This window comes from Bubalus bubalis, chromosome 21, assembly GCF_019923935.1.
Source record: "Bubalus bubalis isolate 160015118507 breed Murrah chromosome 21, NDDB_SH_1, whole genome shotgun sequence".
Taxonomy (NCBI): Eukaryota; Metazoa; Chordata; class Mammalia; order Artiodactyla; family Bovidae; genus Bubalus; species Bubalus bubalis.
The window spans coordinates 55,588,242-55,605,711 of NC_059177.1; the positions used below are offsets into that span (position 1 = coordinate 55,588,242).

General features: G+C 48.8%; 1 protein-coding gene across 11 annotated transcripts in view; it reads right to left on the reverse strand.

Annotated features, from left to right (window-relative positions):
• The window catches only part of VGLL4 (vestigial like family member 4), a 161,462-nt gene extending 152,505 nt beyond the window's left edge, over positions 1-8,957 (reverse strand). The window contains exon 1 of one of the 11 annotated variants that reach the window (XM_045163867.1): positions 8,627-8,957. Coding sequence is in view for 3 of the 11 variants with exons in the window: in XM_045163878.1 (XP_045019813.1) it covers positions 2,867-3,018 (152 nt within the window). In the remaining 8 variants the exon portion in view is untranslated. Of the gene's footprint in view, positions 1-2,866; positions 3,022-6,749; positions 6,889-7,046; positions 7,429-7,558; positions 7,782-8,236; positions 8,423-8,626 lie in introns of those variants that run through there. The other 10 variants (XM_045163874.1, XM_045163864.1, XM_045163871.1 and 7 more) reach the window with 10 other exon arrangements.
• Between the last annotated feature and the right edge of the window lie 8,513 nt (positions 8,958-17,470).

A 17,470-nucleotide genomic window follows, 5' to 3' on the forward strand; every position in this document is an offset into this window, starting at 1 on the left:
ATTTCTGGTCCAGTCCATTCACCCTTTTTTTTGTGTGGTTGTTGTCAATTATGAACATACCTCATCATGAAGAGAACAAATACTTTGGTGTTTTTTTTTCCCCCAGGAAATGGTATTTTCTCTGCCAGCCCATATTCCTTTTCTGAGACTTCCTTATCCCCAATAATACATTCTTTCAACTTATTGTGAAGAATTAAGAAAAGGTATCAATGAGGGGCTTCCCACGTGGCTCAGTGGTAAAGAATTCGCCTGCCAATTCAGGAGATGCGGCTTTGATCCCTGGGTCGGGAAGATCCCCTGGAGGAGGGAACGGCAACCCACTCCAGTATTCTTGCCTGGAGATCCCATAGACAGAGGAGCCTGGTGGGCTACAGTCCATGGGGTCGCAAAGAGCCAAACGTGACTGAGCAACTAAGCAGGCAGACACAGGTTATCAATGATAAAGCTACTAAAATGTAGGGATATTCAGTGCTGATGAAAAGCTCAGCTCTAAATGTGAACACCATTATTCTGGGTTTCCACCAAGGAAGCTTTTTTTTTTCCAGACCCACAAGAGGACATGAACCCCATTGTGGGAATAGAATTATGGGGTGTATTAGTTGTTTTTTTTTTTCAGGCAAGGGAACAGAAGTTCAAGATATGTCATGGAAGTCTTCCAAGGAGATTTCCAAGGTGAAACAATCCAGCACCAGGCTTGGCTCACTGCACAGCTCCTTCAGTGACAGCGGCCCAACCACACTGTAATACAGCAAAGAGTGTGAGTCTCAGCTTCCCCGGTGGCTCGGCCAGTAAAGCATCTGCCTGCAACGCATGAGCCCTGAGATCGATCCTGAGGTTGGGAAGATGCTCTAGAGAAGAAAATGGCAACCCACTCCAGTATTCCCACATGGGAAATCCCATGGACAGAGGAGCCTGGGGGGTCCGTGCAGTCGTAAGAGTTGGACATGACTTGGCGACTAAACCACCATCACCACGAGTCTCGGCTAAAGGTGGAAACTGGTGAAGGTGGGGAGAGGCTCAAACCCCCCAATGTTCCTGCCACGCCATCACTTGGCCAAAACCCCGAAACAGGAAGACATCACTCTCCTGGGACCCTGATGGCACGTCTAGCTCCCAGATGCACACTCTTCAGTATCCCGAATCCCTGCTGGCCTTGTCCCATCCTCACTCCATCAGGACCACTTCCTGAGCTCATTGAGCTCAGCCTCAGCTAATAAACACAACTGTAGGCCAAGCCTACAGCATGAAGGATCTCACCACGGCAGCAGGTGTGCGGCCCCTGGGACCCTCCAGAAGTCAGAGGCTTTCACTGGGTGTCTCCTGTCTGCTAAACACTGTGTAGAGACTACCGAAAAGGCAACGTGAAGCCGCTGCCCCAGCAGCAACCTACACCGAAGGTGGAGCACTCTGAGGTCCATGTGGCTGGCCGTGCAGCTCAGTGAGGCTGACTGAAATGAAATTTCAGACTGAATCGCCACCAGATTCTGGTGACCACACGCAGGCAGAGCTTCAGGCACATCAAGCAGATGTGAATTCACCTCCTGGCTGTTTCTCCACCACAGTGTGTCCAACTGGGGCCCCAGTAACTTCGGGCAACACATGCATTCTTTCTGTTAACATTCAATTCGCAGATCTGTGCCTCTGGTCTTCTTGCTAGAAGCCTCTCTCATTCGTGTAACACTGTTTCCTTCTTACGCTTTACCATCTGTTAAATTAGTGGAACAGCGATTTCAGCATCAGAAAACCTAAGTCTGAGCCCTATATTTCAATACGTTTACTTACTCAGCCTCAGAGAAGGCAATGGCACCCCACTCCAGTACTCTTGCCTGGAAAATCCATGGACAGAGGAGCCTGGTAGGCTGCAGTCCATGGGGTCGCTAAGAGTCGGATACGACTGAGCAACTTCACTTTCACTTTTCTCTTTCATGCATTGGAGAAGGAAATGGCAACCCACTCCAGTATTCTTGCCTGGAGAATCCCGGGGACGGGGGAGCCTGGTGGGCTGCTGTCTATGGGGTCACACAGAGTCGGACACAACTGAAGTGACTTAGCATAGCACTTACTCAGCCTATGATGTTCCATACTTCAAATGCCTAGCACCAATTGCAGGGGTCATTTAACCTCTCTGGATCCACCTTTGCTCACTTAAAGAAAACTTAACAAGGCTGCCTACTTCATAAGGTCACAAGCTTGGCATGTGGGTTAAATGATATAAGATAATTGAAAATGCCCACTGAATGGAATTAAATGATAACAATGTAACTGAAAATGCCCGGTGAATGGAATTAAATGATACAACCTCATAACTGAAAATGCCCAGTAAAGGCAAGTGAGCACTATCTTGGCATTGTCACAGATGACACCTCACAGCTGTGCAGCTGTGCTTTTCATGACATACTCACATACATTACCTCACTGATTCTCACCGTGAGTTGGCCAAATAGATTATAGCTTTCTACAGATGAAAAACCAAGGTGCTAAGAATGTAAGCTGACTTCCTAAAGAAGCTAACTCTAAAATCCAAGTCTCCTGACTCACCATCCAATGCTTTTGCTACTAATTCTTCAGCTAATTTTCATCAAGACCTTTTGGAGAGAAAGCAGTGTTTTAGCTTAAGTTATCTGACAAAACACACAATCAAAACCAAAAATAAAGAATACCTTCCAGCAAACCTTCTAGCCCTGTGCTCTTTCCCCCATACCTTGAGATGTATACGAGGAACCATCTGATAATTTCTGGAGAAAGCAAAGGAGGCAAGCCCTCCCCTCCTGGGAACACGAAAACCAGGATGTATTTCACTTCCTCTGAATAGAGAGAAGCAGAGTCCCATGAACAGTAACCAAGGCAGGTAAGAAGATTCTCGCACCAAGTCGGCTGGGCAGAGTGGGGCAGATGAATCTGGCAGCAATGCCAAAGGATTCTTGGGACTCCAGCTGCACAGGAATTAACATAAGCCCTGAGGACTTCAAACTCCAAGAACAGGTTCAGTATCAGGAAGGTCGGTTTCCACTTAGTCATGCTCAACACAACCTGCTATTAAACTACAAGGGATAACTCTGAAGGTTCAGTAAACGATATCTGAAAAATTTCACATTGCTGTTTGTAGTTCTTACAACGTTAAATTGTATGCCACACTCCCCAACAGAAAGCCAGTCTTTATTCATAATACTCTTTCAATGGTCGTACTTTCAAAGACAGAGTATAAATGGATGGATCCTTTGCTTGTCCAACTTCTCTTATTGGGACGTGTCCTGGGCCTGATTTACGGACCTGTCTTCCTGAAATGTATACATCTACAATGTGAGAAGGACTTGCCTCACTTCCCCTTGTATCCAACTCCTTACTTCTACACAGAATGTTTTCTGAAAATTCATTTGACGGTTGAAATGTCTGAAGTATAAACAATACTTCTACGAGTTCTATGCTTATTTCCAGGGAATTAAAAACATATTTGTTTAAGGCCCCTAGTATGGCTTCTTTCAGGCGTCCCTGGTGGCTCAGAGGGTAAAGCGTCTGCGTGCAATGCAGGGGACCTGGATTCGATCCCTGGGTCAGGCCGATCCCCTGGAGAAGGCAATGGAAAATCCCATGGACAGAGAAGCCTGGTAGACTACAGTCCATGGGATCACAAAGAGTTAGACACGACTGAGCGACTTCACTTCACTTATGGCTTCTTTCAGGGGATAAGCCCCAGGATGAGAAACAGCTCTGTTGGTGCTGCTCCCCTTGTTCTAGAAAACTAAGTTAGTACAGGGGTGTATACCTCTTGTAAGGCTTTAACGTGCCCCCCCTCCCCCACCCCGTGAACGCTCAATAGGGCAGATCCATAGGCTGGGCGGCCTCCAATCTCTTTCTCCCCATGTGGGACATCTCAGGTATCAGGAACCAGGATCAGGTGCCTGCCATCAACTCAGTTCTGTCTCCTGATCATCCGTACCTCCCAACACGTCATCAACACAGCCAGCTGGGCTGAATCACAGGTACCACTCTGGATGGAAATCTTTGCATGAGCACTCAACTCAACCATCTTAGCTTTTCTGATACTAAAGTGGTCCGAGGCTTGAGTCTATGGGCACCCTCAGCAACGCCCCTCCCCCGCGCCGGGGAGGGGTGGGGGGGTGATATTTCGTCACCTTGATGATTCTGGTGACAAACTGGCCAACAATAACTAAAACCCTTAGCTACTATAATACAGTTTGGCATCGGTGTCAGCTGTGCAAACACATGGACAGTACGGAAGCGACCATGCGCCTGTTGAGGGCCACCTATATAGACTTACAGCTGCGAAACCAAACGCAGGTTATCGTGTATTTCACACCCTTTGGGTGAAGCTGCTCAATGCCAGTGCAAAATTCTTACTGCTGGCTGAAGGTCACCCAACTGCACAAAAAACCCACTGGAAGATGCCTGTAAGGGGGGCCCACACTAACACCACCATGTCCAAGGAGGGAAAATGAAATTTCAAATCTGGACTTTTGGAGTAAACTACCAATTACCACGATTTTCAACATGGTTGTCCAATAGATGCAGGAATTATCTTTTCTTTTCTCATATTTAGGCTACTGTGAACCTATTTTCGACACCTCAGCCTTCCACAGCACCTCATAGGCATTTTCAGTTTACTCTGGACATGCTTGTTCTTGTCACTTGTTTGCCTAGGATACTGAGAATCTCCTATTCAGAAGTGCTAACAGGTCCTCTTAGGGATCTGTCACCCCCAGGAATGAGTGACGTGACCTACATTACAGCCCAAGTTGGCAAACTTTCCACGAGTCGAGCTCCCCACTGCGCCAAAATTTCCACTCCCCACCTATCAGCAGCCTAGAAAAGTCTTCTGACCCATAACACGTTGCATCACTAGAAAGGCCTTTCCTTATCTGCATCAGATATGGAAATATGGTCAGTTCTCATCATTTGCCATTGACATGTTCTGTAAAGCCTCTGAGAACTCTTAAGTTAGTGAATGCTGAACCCCTGTGCCTAGGATGAAACTGCCTCAAGTCCTGATTTGGGGCTGCAAATCAATTTTACTGAGGAGACAAATTCACAAATACAGAAATCCACGAATAATGAGGATCAACTGTATCCAGTTATCAGGCCTCAGACACCTGCAAACACTGATTTTTCTGATTTCAGCACCACCTGCAAACACGCCTTCCTTCCCTACCATGCCAGTTTATATTATTAACATTTGGCAGTTTGATTTCTAAGTTGTTGGGTTTTTATCTGTTTTAATGTGGACAGATCCTAAATGGCTAGAGACTGATCAGTCGTATCCCCTTTTCTCTTAAGCTCACAGAGACTTCAGAGAGGCTCCCTAAAAGAATCACAGACGTGCCTCAGTCAACATACCTGGCAGAAACTTAACCCCCACCCCCCACCAAAAAAAAAAAAAAAAACACAAAACAAACTCTTTCACCAGGTTCTTATAGCTGCAACAGCTTGTCTAACACAATCAAGAAACAAATTGGTATGTTAACACTGACACACAGTGTCATGATTTTAGTTACATTAGCATTTTCCCAGTGTACTTGACTTCTACCTCCTAAACTTATGGCGACTCATTTTTAAGTCATACTCAAGTCTGGAAAGCAGCTTTTATTATGAGTACTTACGATTTAATTAAGGCAAACTGAAAGTAGCACGGCAAAATTATGGAGGAGAGACACTTGGAACAAACACAAAGTAAAATCGTTCTTAGGATTTGTTTTGGCAACCACCAGAAGATGATGACAAGGCCGGCTCCCTAAGGAGTGAAAAGGAATTTCCCACTATGGAACTCTTACCAAACAGACCATTAGAAAGGGAAAGTGTTCATTCCAAAGATACCATTTTGTAAGAGAGGTTACAATCTTTACAAGGTAGAGTGGCAGTTCTAAATCAGCAGGGAGAAGTTGCAACAACGGTGTTTATGAAGCTCTTTGAAGTCTTCAAAGACTTTTATAAATAGCATAACACAAAATGTTTTTCAAAGCACACTATTCCCTGTAATTCCTGAAACTGATATATCAGAACAGATTTTATCACGCTCTTACAGAGGAAAATGAAGCGCAAACTGTTAACTAGCAGGAAATTCTTCTGGTCACAAAACTGAGTAGGTGACAAGGATAACTCTTGAGTTCAAGTCTCCAGAAGCACGCCCGGGGGAGTTGTTTCTACTGCAACATTCACAGTTTTGGAATGCAGTTCATGGTTATTTATAGCAGAATTATCTTCTTAATTGTATTGTGTTTTGGTCAACATAAAAATTAGTTTGCATTCTCTTCCAAATGGAAAGCAAAGGCTGGCTGCCCAGAAGTGTGAGAAAACAGTGGCCAGGGCAATCAGCCTGGGATTAAACCACTGCCAAAGTCAAAGAACAAATTGAGGGGGTTACATCATTTCTACTAGGAGGGAGATGACTTTTCAGCCAGACGCAACAGGAAACACAAAACACACACACACACACAATTGTCCAGACTACAGACAACAAACTTCTAAGTATTTCCTAATCCATTATTTAAATGAGAGCACTGAGATTGAGAGACAGACGACAGATAACTTGTTTCAAGAACACGCCCCACCCCAGGACAGCCTTGAGACGCTGACCCCTCAGGGCTCTTTAAACGACCCACGCTACGCCCCGCAGGCTCATGCGCAGACTTCATCAGCTCCAAGCAGGAAACAATGAACATTACAAGTCTGTGGACTCTGACGCCAGAGAAAGAGTTAAAAGTTTTTGGTATGCTAAAATGGAACGCAAAACTGACCTTCCAATACTAATAGAAGTAACACTTGTTGCCTTTGTCTTTGAATGTTCAGAGGAAACAGATGCGAGCCTTCGTTTTCATCAAAGTAGGCTTGAGTTTGAAAAAAGTCAAACTACAGGAGACAGTACCTTTCGAATACAGGGGGCAACCAGCTGCTGGTAGAAACTAGAAGACCCGCCTCCGCCCCCGCCCCCCAGGCTCCTGGTTCTTATTAACCGCAGAGAAGGAAATACAACTAGCAAACACACAGCACCAATGATCAAAGTGAAACTGATCGAAAAAAAAAAAAAAAATCACCTGGTTTAAACAGACGAACAGTTGCCGTTAGCGCGCGTAAAGACTAATAGCCCCAGCAAGTACTGTCATCCTAACCTAAGATATTTAAAGGTCTCCGAGTGATGAATAAAAGGAGACTTTACGCAAAACAAAAAACGAAAAGACCTTTGCTTGGCGGCGAGGCCTGCATTCGCTGCAGGAAGAGTGTGCCGTCTTGTTTTGGGGAGGGGGCAGGAAGTATACAGAGAGGAAGAGCCGGTCCCGGCTGCCCAGCTCTGCGATCCCGCCCCACAGCCGTCCTTAGCCGGCGGCCACGACCATGGGGCTGCAGGGCGCTGGCCGCCGCCTCGCCGCCGACTCCTAGACACCTTCCACTCCAGACGCTAGAGCTCTCCCTCCGGGAGCCTCGAAGTGCCCCGCAAGAACAAGCCACCTAGTCCTTCCAGGAGCACGCCCCCGTCCCGCTCCGAGTCAGCCCATCCCTGATTTCCCCGCAAGCCAACCCTCACCCGGCCCGGTTCTCCCGCACTCACCGCCGGGCGGCTCCCTGAGCGCCCACCTCGGGCCGGCCGGGCCCCGCTGGGGGCAGAGGCAGGGGCGCGACCGCGGGGCGCACTCCAGGGGTGCGCCCACGCGCAGGCGCCTTCGCGCCCGCGCTCCGCACTGACCCCCGCCGCTCCGCACACCCAAACGCACACGCGGGCGGCGCGCGCCTAGAGCCGGCTCGGCGGCGGACGCGAGCGCGGGAGCGCGAGGAATCCCTGGAATGAGGCGCCGCCCGCCCTCGCCCGGGCTCTGCCGGGCTCCACGGGGCCCGCCAAGGCCACGCCCCCGGGCCCGCCCCCAGCGCCTGGCAGGTGGGGCGCCGGCCCAGGTGAGCCGGCCGGGAGGCGGGGGCGGGGCCTGGGGCGCCCGGGAGAGGCTCCTCTCCCCTCCCCCCTCCGCCGCGCGCCCGGAGGCAGCTTGCACCTCCCCGGCGGGTGCCCACGCGCTCGGGCGGCCAATGTCCGCCGGGGGCCGGGGCGGTGCGCGACCCCGGGGAGTGCGTGGAGCCGGCGCGCAGCGCGCGCTGGGTACCAGCCTCTGACACACACCGGACTCCAAAGGCCCAGGGAGCGGGAACGCAGAAGACCCTCCCGTGCGCGCCCAGGTGCCCGCCACTGCGGGCCAGCACCCCCACACACACACACGCACACAGTAAGGTCTCCCACCTGGTGGACACCGCAGTCGTGACGACGACGACCACACTGGAGGCCGACTCCGTACCCGCCGCCCCTTTACTTCCCAGGCGCACGACCGCCATGCAGCCGGCCGAGTGCCCGCGGACTCGAGCAGGACCTGAGGCACCTCCGCCGCCCTCGGCTCCAGACCCGCGCGGGCCCCCGCCTCTCGCGCCGACCGGCTCGCCTAGCTGCCCGCGCGCAAGGGAGCCCGGGGGTCGGCGTCCACGCCGGCACAGCCGCCCGAGCGCCGCGCACGCCGGCGCCTCCCGGGCTCCGCGCTCTACCGGCCGCCGACCTGGGGCGCTGCCTCGCCGGCTCGTTACCCGCACACACACACACCCAGCCGCTCAGCCCGGACGGGCCGGCCGCCGCGCGTACCTGAAGGGACAGGTCGCCCTTGCTCGGGGAGGCGTGTGCTCAGGTGCTCCGGCGATCAGAACGGCCGCTGCAGTCCAGGGCTCTCAGACGCCGCTCGGCTCCCTCCCATTACAGCATGTTACACCGCATACTCCACACACACACTCACACACACCCCGGGCGCACGGCAGCGTCTTTCCTCCCCCTCCCGCGCCCGGAGGAGGAAGTCCTAGAAAATGAAAACAGTGTGGAAGGGAGGGAACCGAGGAGGAAGGCAGAGAGATCCGAGGCCGAGCCCCCTCCGGCCGCTCACGCCCCAGTGTTTGCTGTGTTTGGCAAACTCCCCGGAGTCCTCCACCGGGTCGGCTCCGAAACGTGCCGGGGGAGGGGCGTGGAGGAGGAGGAGGTGAAACGTTTCCAATTGGTGCAGGTTCTGATTACAGCAGCAGCGCAGACATGTGACCGCGAAAAGAAAAGCCCTGTCTTTAATTTTTTCCTGTCATTCTCCGGAGACTTCGGGGTTGGGGGTAGGAGGGGTGGAGGCCTGAGCCTCCCCGGGGTACCTCCCCCAACCCGGGCTGCCCTTGCCCCATTGTTTTCGCGGACTGCCACAATGAAGAAAACATTTGCTTAACGTATCCAGCCGCTAACTTCATAAAATAAATAGTCAGGGACTGGACTTCCTCTGGTTTGCTTTAAATGGCTTCGTGGTGCCCGTGCCTTCTGGCTGTTCTCAAACCTCAGTCATTATGGGGAGCTCCTACTATACAGCTTGCCCTGGGAAGAGGGCTCCGCTGAGAGGGAATGATAACAAAAACAAATGCCAGCTTACATTAACACTGGAGGGAAATGCTTTGCAGGTTTCAAACTGTTTTTCCATCTCTTACCTCATCCAGTTATATCAGGCCCCAGCCTAATATCTCACTTGATCTTAGCCCCCGTTGGGGAGGCAGGACGGGTATTAATAGTTCCATGTTACAGTGAGATTGCCCCGGTGTTTATGCGCTCAGTCCTGTGGGACTCTTTGCGACCCTTTGGACTGTAGCCAACCCAGCTCCTCTGTCCATGGAATTTTTCAGGCAAGAACAGTGGAGTGGGTTGCCATTTCCTTCTCCAGGGCATCTTCCTAACCCAGGGATCGAACCCATGTCTCCTGTGTCTCCTGTATTGCAGGCAGATTCTTAATCCACTGAGCCATCAGGGACCTAAACAGTGTGGAAGCCTTGCCTGAACCAGAGTCAGGGTCTTGCATCCGCCCTGTGAAATGCACTCTCCTCCTGTCCACACAGGGCTAGTGGACATAGGATGACCCAGGTGACAGTCTGACCCAAGCATAGCTGTGCCTGTTTTCCTGGTTTCCAGATGTAAATGCACAGATTAAAGCTTGGGAAGGCTCCTGGTCTTCTCAAAGATTTTTTTTTTCTTTAAGACTCCATTTTAGTTCACCAGTAGTCTCAGACTAGGAAGACCTAAGATCTTGAGAAGGATAAAGAGGAGGTTTTCATCCTGCCAAATTAGGAAAGGTGAGGACTGCTGGAGCAGATTTGGGGAAGTATGACAGTGAAGAAAGCGCTTTGGATTTGAAGAGACCTGGATTTGAACCCAAACCCCACCTCTATTAGTTCTAGAACTCTGGGCATGTCGTCAAGCCATTTTCTCATCTGTAAAAGACACAATTCTTAACTTGAAGAGCTGTTGCATGGACTAAAGAGCAGGCAGAAGATTCAATGAACATTCACATCTCTCCCCGGCTCTCTTCCTTAAATCTAGTCTTGCTGGGGTACCACAGTCGTGGAGGAAGAGGGCAATGATTTGTCCAGATAATGCGCATGAGTCATGGCAACTGCACATGTATAAAACGGCTCTGGGGCTTACAAAGTGTCCCTACATATCATTATCTCATTTGGTCTGTATGACAACTCTGCCATTTGTGTGCTGCTAAATGATTTCCGTTCTGGGTCAGTGTGGAGGTCCTAAAGCTGCCTCTTTAATTTCCATCACTGCTTGGAGGGAGCCTTACTCTGCAGATAAAGCATGGGGAGAGAAGGCCTTTTCTCATGGAGGTGACCGGTCTTCGACCTTCCCGAGGATTAATCTCACGGCCTGCCTTACATCAGCGTTCGGGCAACTTTGCCCTGGCCACGTCTCAGCAGGGCGGTCTCAGTCTGAATGTCTCAGTCATGCCGATGAGCGACACACTCAAGGCGCTGTCAGACAGGGAGAAGGAAGTGCACTGGAGGTGTGAAGTGTCAGACGCAGACTATCCACACATGGGAACATAGACAGCAGCCTCGACCAGTGACTTACAGTGGCCTGCAGCGATAGAAACGAATCCTGACAGTAGTCGGTGAAAAAGGCAAGTTCCCAAAGATTACACACTGCATAACATCCTACTTGTAATGTTACAAATAGCATGAAGAATAATTACAGTCGTGCCTTCACCTGCAATAAAACTATGTAAAACAGAAGTGAGGGGAGGATGATGAGAAGATTCAGAATGATGGTTACCAGGGGAGGAGACCTGCGAGGGGTAGATGGTGGGAGGAACCACTGGTTAGATACAAGTCATTGTCAAAGTCTTAGTTTTTGGTTGGTGGGTTCACGGGTTCACTATTAAAATTAACTACTTAAAAAAAAATTAAATTAACTACTTAAAAAAAATAACTACTTAAGTGACAGTTGCACAATAACATAGATGCCACTGCACTATACGCTTAAAACGGTTAAAACAGCAAATTTATGTCTTGCATATTTTACCACAATAAAAAAAATATATATATATATATGGAGTTAAAAGAGAAAAATTGGGCAAATTTCTTGAAACAAAAACAAAAAACTACTTAAGTAACTAAAAAAAAAAATAAGTTCGGCTGTGCATGGATCTCTGATAAGAATGTGTTTCACAGCAAAGATTTTATAAATGCACCAGAAGTTTATTAAAAGTAAATAATCAAGAAGGTGAGTGAGGAGAGACAGAGAAGAGACAAGATGGGCCCTGAGTTGGTGATGGTTGAAGCCGAGCAGTGGGTACGGGGGGCGGGGTAGGAGGGTTGTTATGTTGCTCTCCCTTACATAGATTTGAAATTTTCCAGGTTAACAAATTAAAAGGAAAAGAAAGTACAAGAGAAGGCTGCTCTAGGAACCACGATTCTGCCTCCTCCAAGGGCCACAGAGTCATTCCCTAGACTCCCTCCCGGTTTCTCTGTGCCTCCTCCCTGTTTGCTTCTTCCTTATCGACCTCCTCGTCAAGGAGCCTCCTCGTCATGTCGGTTCCCTTATTCCTGTCCCTACTACCCCTTTTGGCTTTTGCCCCCGGCCCCCGTAACTGGTTTCTTTCATACTTTTATAGGTCAAATTGCTCAAAGAACCTGATTCCTGTCTTCCTACCAATCCACAAAAATGGCCGCAATTGGATCTCCCTTGAAGATGTGTGTCCACGAGGGTTCATGAAGTCATGCACGTTCCAGTGATGAGAACTGAGAGTGGGAAGAGGCAGAGGTGCAGGGTGGAGCACACAGCCACGCCGTCAAGACTGGGATGCTGTCAGCAAGACTGATAGAACGCAAATAACACTGGGAAGGCCCTCAGGAGTTCAGTTAGGTGCGAGTAAGGTCTCTCTGCCTTGCCATTTTTTCCTTTTGACTTTTTAAGGCTCCCTAGTTAGGACTGTGAGCTTCCCAGTTGGCACTAATGGTATAGAACCCACCTGCCGATGCAGAAGACACAGGAGACACTGGTTTGATCCTTGGGTGGGGAAGATCCCCTGGAGGAGGAAATGGCACCCCACTCCAGTATTCTTGCCTGGAGAATCCCATGGACAGAGGAGCCTGGCAGGCTACAGCATATGGGGTTGCAAAGAGTCAGACACAACTGAAGCAACTTAGCACGCAGAGTTAGTAAAGACAGCTTTCGTTTGCACACTTCGTTCCCAATAAGTACTTCATTTTTTCACTGTGTCCTCCAACGTCATAGTTTATGGGGCAACAAGGGAAATGCCAGTGGCTGCCAGTCTGAAATGGCCACAGTGAACAGAGGCTCTTACGGTTCTTCTCCATGCACTGACCTGTCTGTAAAGAAAGTCTTTCTCACCCATGGTCGCTTTGCCTCTCCTGCGCTCTCATGATCTCTCCTGGTCTTCCTTTCTTGTCTTCACTCCATCTTGTTCTGCCAAGAGCCCGGATGTGGGTTCTAGTTCAGACTCGTCTCTAGGTGACATTGTGAGCCCTTGGAAGTCAGGTTGTAGCCCTGGGGCTAAACCTCCACTACTGGGAGGAGCTTAGACCACAGCAGTTTTGGCAGACAGGTTTCGTCTTGAGCACCAGCTGTGCCGGGAGCCCTCGTCTTCAGAGGGAAGGCCTCTGAAGCCATTGTTGAGGTTCAATGAGAAAAGAATGTCAAGATTGATTAGTAATGTCTGCTGTGGGTGGGGAAGAAAAATTCATGAATCAGACATTTACCATATTTGGTCTAGAAGAGCTCTTTAAATCCCTTCTAGCAATATCTTCTCTTCTCTCACAGAAAATAGGTAAATTTCTACTTTTCCGGGGGCCTAAGTAACCATTGGAAAAACCCCAATCATCTTATTTCAATGAGAGAGTATAGCATAAGAAAGAATCTAAGATGATAATGATGCTACATGCTAAGTTGTTTTAGTCATGTCCAACTTTTTGTGACCTCTGTCCATGGGATTCTCCAGGCAAGAATACTGGAGTCAGTTGCCATGCCATGCCCTACTTCAGGGGCTCTTCCCGAGCCAGGGATGGCACCCGCGTCTCTCACACCTCCTGCGTTGGCAGGCAGGTTCTTTACCACTAGCGCCATTTGGAAAGCCACAAAACGATAATGATACCTAACACTTAGTGAGCACTTGCTATGGCCCAGGCACTGTTCTAAGTGCTTTAAGACAATTTTCTAATTTAAGCTTCACAACAACCCTATGAGGTAGGGATCAGAAATACCCACATGAAGTAAAAGAAGAAACCCAAGCATAGAGAGGTTAAATAACTTGTCTGAGGTCCTAAAGATAATAAAGGTGCCACTAGAATTCAACCTTGGCAGTCTGATTCTGGGGGCTTCCCAGGTGGCTCAGCAGTAAAGAATCTGCCTGCAATGCAGGAGATGCAGGCTTGCTCCTTGGGTCAGGAAGACGGATCCCCAAGAGAAGGAAATGGCACCCCACTCCAGTATTCTTGCCTGGAGAATTCCCATGGACAGAGGAGCCTGGTGGGCTACAGTCCATGGGGTCCCAAAGATTTGGACACAACTGAGTAACTAAACAGCAACAGTCTGGACTCTGGAGTCTACATCCTTAGCCAGTCACCACAGCAGACTGCCCCTGGGAGGTGACTGGTAACACAGATTCTCAGGCTCACTGAGGCCTGCTGAGTTAAAATCTGCACCAAACGTTTAGGGAAGCACATGCTCTGCTAAACATGATGCCTACAGAGTTGCACTTAATCCATGTAAAAATCCTAGAAGGGAAATCCTATAGGATCAATGGGTTGATCAGTGTCGACATCCTGGTTGTGACATTGTGCTGTCTCTTTGCAAGGCGCTACCACCTGGGGAGAGGACTCCTGGAGTCTCTACATGTTATTTCTTACAACCGTATATGCATCTACAGCAATCTCACAATGTAAAGTATAACTGAAAACCCTATGATCTAGGTTTTATTTTTCCTACCTTTACCGATGAGGAGACAGAAGCCTTAAAGAGGCTAAGTAAGCGGCGCAGGGGTAATTCAACTTAACAGACAAGTATTGAGACCCTCTTGTGTGTGAGGAGGCAGGGCTGGAGGCACTGGGGCCACAGTAGTGAACACACTGCTCTCGTTGCACCATCATTCTGGGGCGGGCAGTCAGAACTCAGACCCAGAGCTGCTTTCCCGGATTTCAGAGCTATGGTCTTAGGATCGGAACACGGGAACTAACAGAGCTATGAATGGTGAAAACACGTGCACACTTTCTAGGCAGATGCATGTGAAGGTCCCTAACAGTGCCAGCCACAAAATCAGCACTCAGTCCCCTTTCTTCTGTCCCTTCTCAGAGCCCCTCAGAAGTGAGCCTCACCTCCTTCATGACCCAGCAGGGATTTTACCCCCCACACACCTGGGTGGAGTCCTGTGGCGGGGCCATTGTGAGTGGTAGGAAACTGAGCCCCGAGCCCCATGTGGGATTCGAGGGAGAGTCATGTTCCAGGGTCGGGGGAGGTACCCTGCGAAACCTGTCAAGGAGTCAGTGGTGAGCTTTCTTCTGTGGGTCACTTCTTTTCAGAACATGGATCCCCTTAAGCAAGACCAGCTTTATGGCCAGAACAATTGCTCAGACCTTGATCGCTAAGTGAGGTTTAACACTGATCCAGAGATTGGATTTGTCCTCACATGGCGAATTTTCCTTCCAATACTATAAGAACAATTCTGCTTGGCAATCTATTCTTGCTGTCTTGCTTCAAGACAGACTTTGGCAGGCTGGTGCCAGAGATAATAAGAGCTATTTTCCATAGAAAAGAATGTTGCAGATGCTGGATTTGAGGCCAGCCAGAGCTTGGCCACAGTTAACTACCTGCCTCTCAGATGGAGAATCATTTGAGTTGAGAAGCTTCACCAAAAAGAAGCCTGGGTTTTTCTTCTGAGGGTGGAATTTACTAGGGTCTTAACATCAGTTTCAACATTGTCAGAGGATAGAGAATCCCTTGGCACTCGAGAATTGCTGAGACTGAGGCATCAGACAGACCAGAGTTCAAACCTTGGTTCTACCGTTTTATAGCTGTGTGACATTGAACAAAAACATGGACCCTGCTTACCCTTTCATTTTCTCACCTATATTTCAGGGAGCAGTCCTACTTAGAAGGTTCTTATAAGATGTACACCGACAGACAGATACAAAGATAGATATGGTATGAAATCCCTTATATGGGGAATCTTCTTTAAAAAGGAAGAAAGAAAGAAAGAAACCAAGCTCATAAAAAAGAGATCAGATGTGTGGTTAGCAGAGGTGGTGGGAGGAAGGAGACGGGGGCCTGCATGAAGGTGGTCAAAAGGTACAAACTTCCGGTTATGAGACATGTGAGTACTAGCAATGCAATGCACGCAGCATGATCAGCATGGTTCACATGCTGTGTGGTGTATTTGAGAGTTGTCAAGGGAGTCAATCCCAAGAGTTCTCGTCGTGAGTCAAAAGAAACCCACACTTTTTTCCTTTTTGAAAAATCTGTTCGAGATGACGGATGTTAACCACATTCAGTGTGGTAATCATTTCACAGTATATGTAAATCAAGTCATTCTGCTATACACCTGAGACTTAGTGCCCTATGTCAATTACATCTCAGTAAAAGTAGCAAAAAAGAAAAAGCCCTAACTGAAAAAAAAAAAAAAAAAGGTCAGGATTTTGAAAGTTATAAAGTACTTTTAAAAACACTAAATTTCTTTAATGGCTGTATTTTTCCACTTCATTATTCATCTGATCAACCCTTCAAGTTGATTACTTTCTTGTTATTCTTGTTTAGTTCTAAGTCGTGTCGTACTTTTTGCAACCCCATGGACTGTAGCCGACTGGGCTCCTCTGTCCATGGGATTTCCCAGGCAAGAATACTGGAGTGGGTTGCCATTTTCTTCACCAGGGGATCTTCCCAACCCAGGGATGGAACCTGGGTTGGCAGACAAGTTATTTACTGAACTGAGCCACCAGGGAAGCCCCTACAGTTGACTGCTTAGGACAGCTTTAGAAATCCAAGTCAGACTTGCTTGGGCTGATGAATTCGTATTAGTTTGTTTTTTTTAAGTATCTGTATACATTGGGACAGTCCCATAATCAATACCAGAGGGTCCTGTTTCAAAGCCCAATGTGCCCCCACTGCATGCAGCCCTGGAGCGCCCAGGAAGCTGACTGTGTTAGTGTTTAGGGCACCGCAAGGTACAAAACTATTTCTGAAGACTTTGATTCGTATAAATAACTAGTCATCCTGGACAAAGTGCATCTTCTTTATAGTATAGTTACAATTTCATATCCTTCTAAATTATACAGATGAGGAGGTACTATAACCTTCCCAGTATTTATTGGAAGCAGGGGAAATGGGTTTGGGTCCAAAATAAATCAGGTTTATGTGCAGAGAGAAAAAAAAAGGGCAAGGGTATTTTTTTTTTCCTTCCAAAGGGGGAGAGAGCATCCCAGGAACAGGAAGGTGATGACCGGGTTGGTAGGCGCTATCATTTCTGACCCTTTGAGCCTGCTTCGGAAAGGCTGCCAGGCCTGTACCTCCCCAGCCCACCTCCTCGCCAGCAGCTTTGTGTGGATCTGGGGTTGCGCTGTGAGGAGCCTTGATCCGATCAGGGCAAGTCTTCCTGTCTCCCCTCCATCTCTCCACCTTCCCTACTTTCTTCCCTTGCTTCTGTCTAGAGCACCTTCCGTTTGCCATTTACTGTTAGAGATACTGAAGATTCGACTACCAATAACACAGACAAGGTCCGGCTCCCATGGAGCTTATACTCTAATGGGGAGGTGCTGGGGGGGGAGGTGGGGAGAGGACAGTTAGCCAGGAAACTCGAGCTGAGTCATGTAAGTTAACCCAAAAGAGATCATTTAAAATAGTGATGAGGTCAATGAAGAAAATAAAACAGGGAATGAGATAGAGAATGACCTGCTGTGGCAGCAGAATGGCATCAATCTGATGGTGTGATCAGGGTGGACTTCCCTGAGGACGTGACATTTGAGTTAAGACCTGAAGAAGCCAGTCATGCCACAATCTGGGCGGAACACTTCCAAGCAGAAGGAACATCAAGTGCAGAGGCTCTGGGGTAGGAGCAAGTGTGCCCTATTTGAATAACTGAGTGAAGGCCTGGCTGGCTGGACCATAATGGGGGAGAAGACA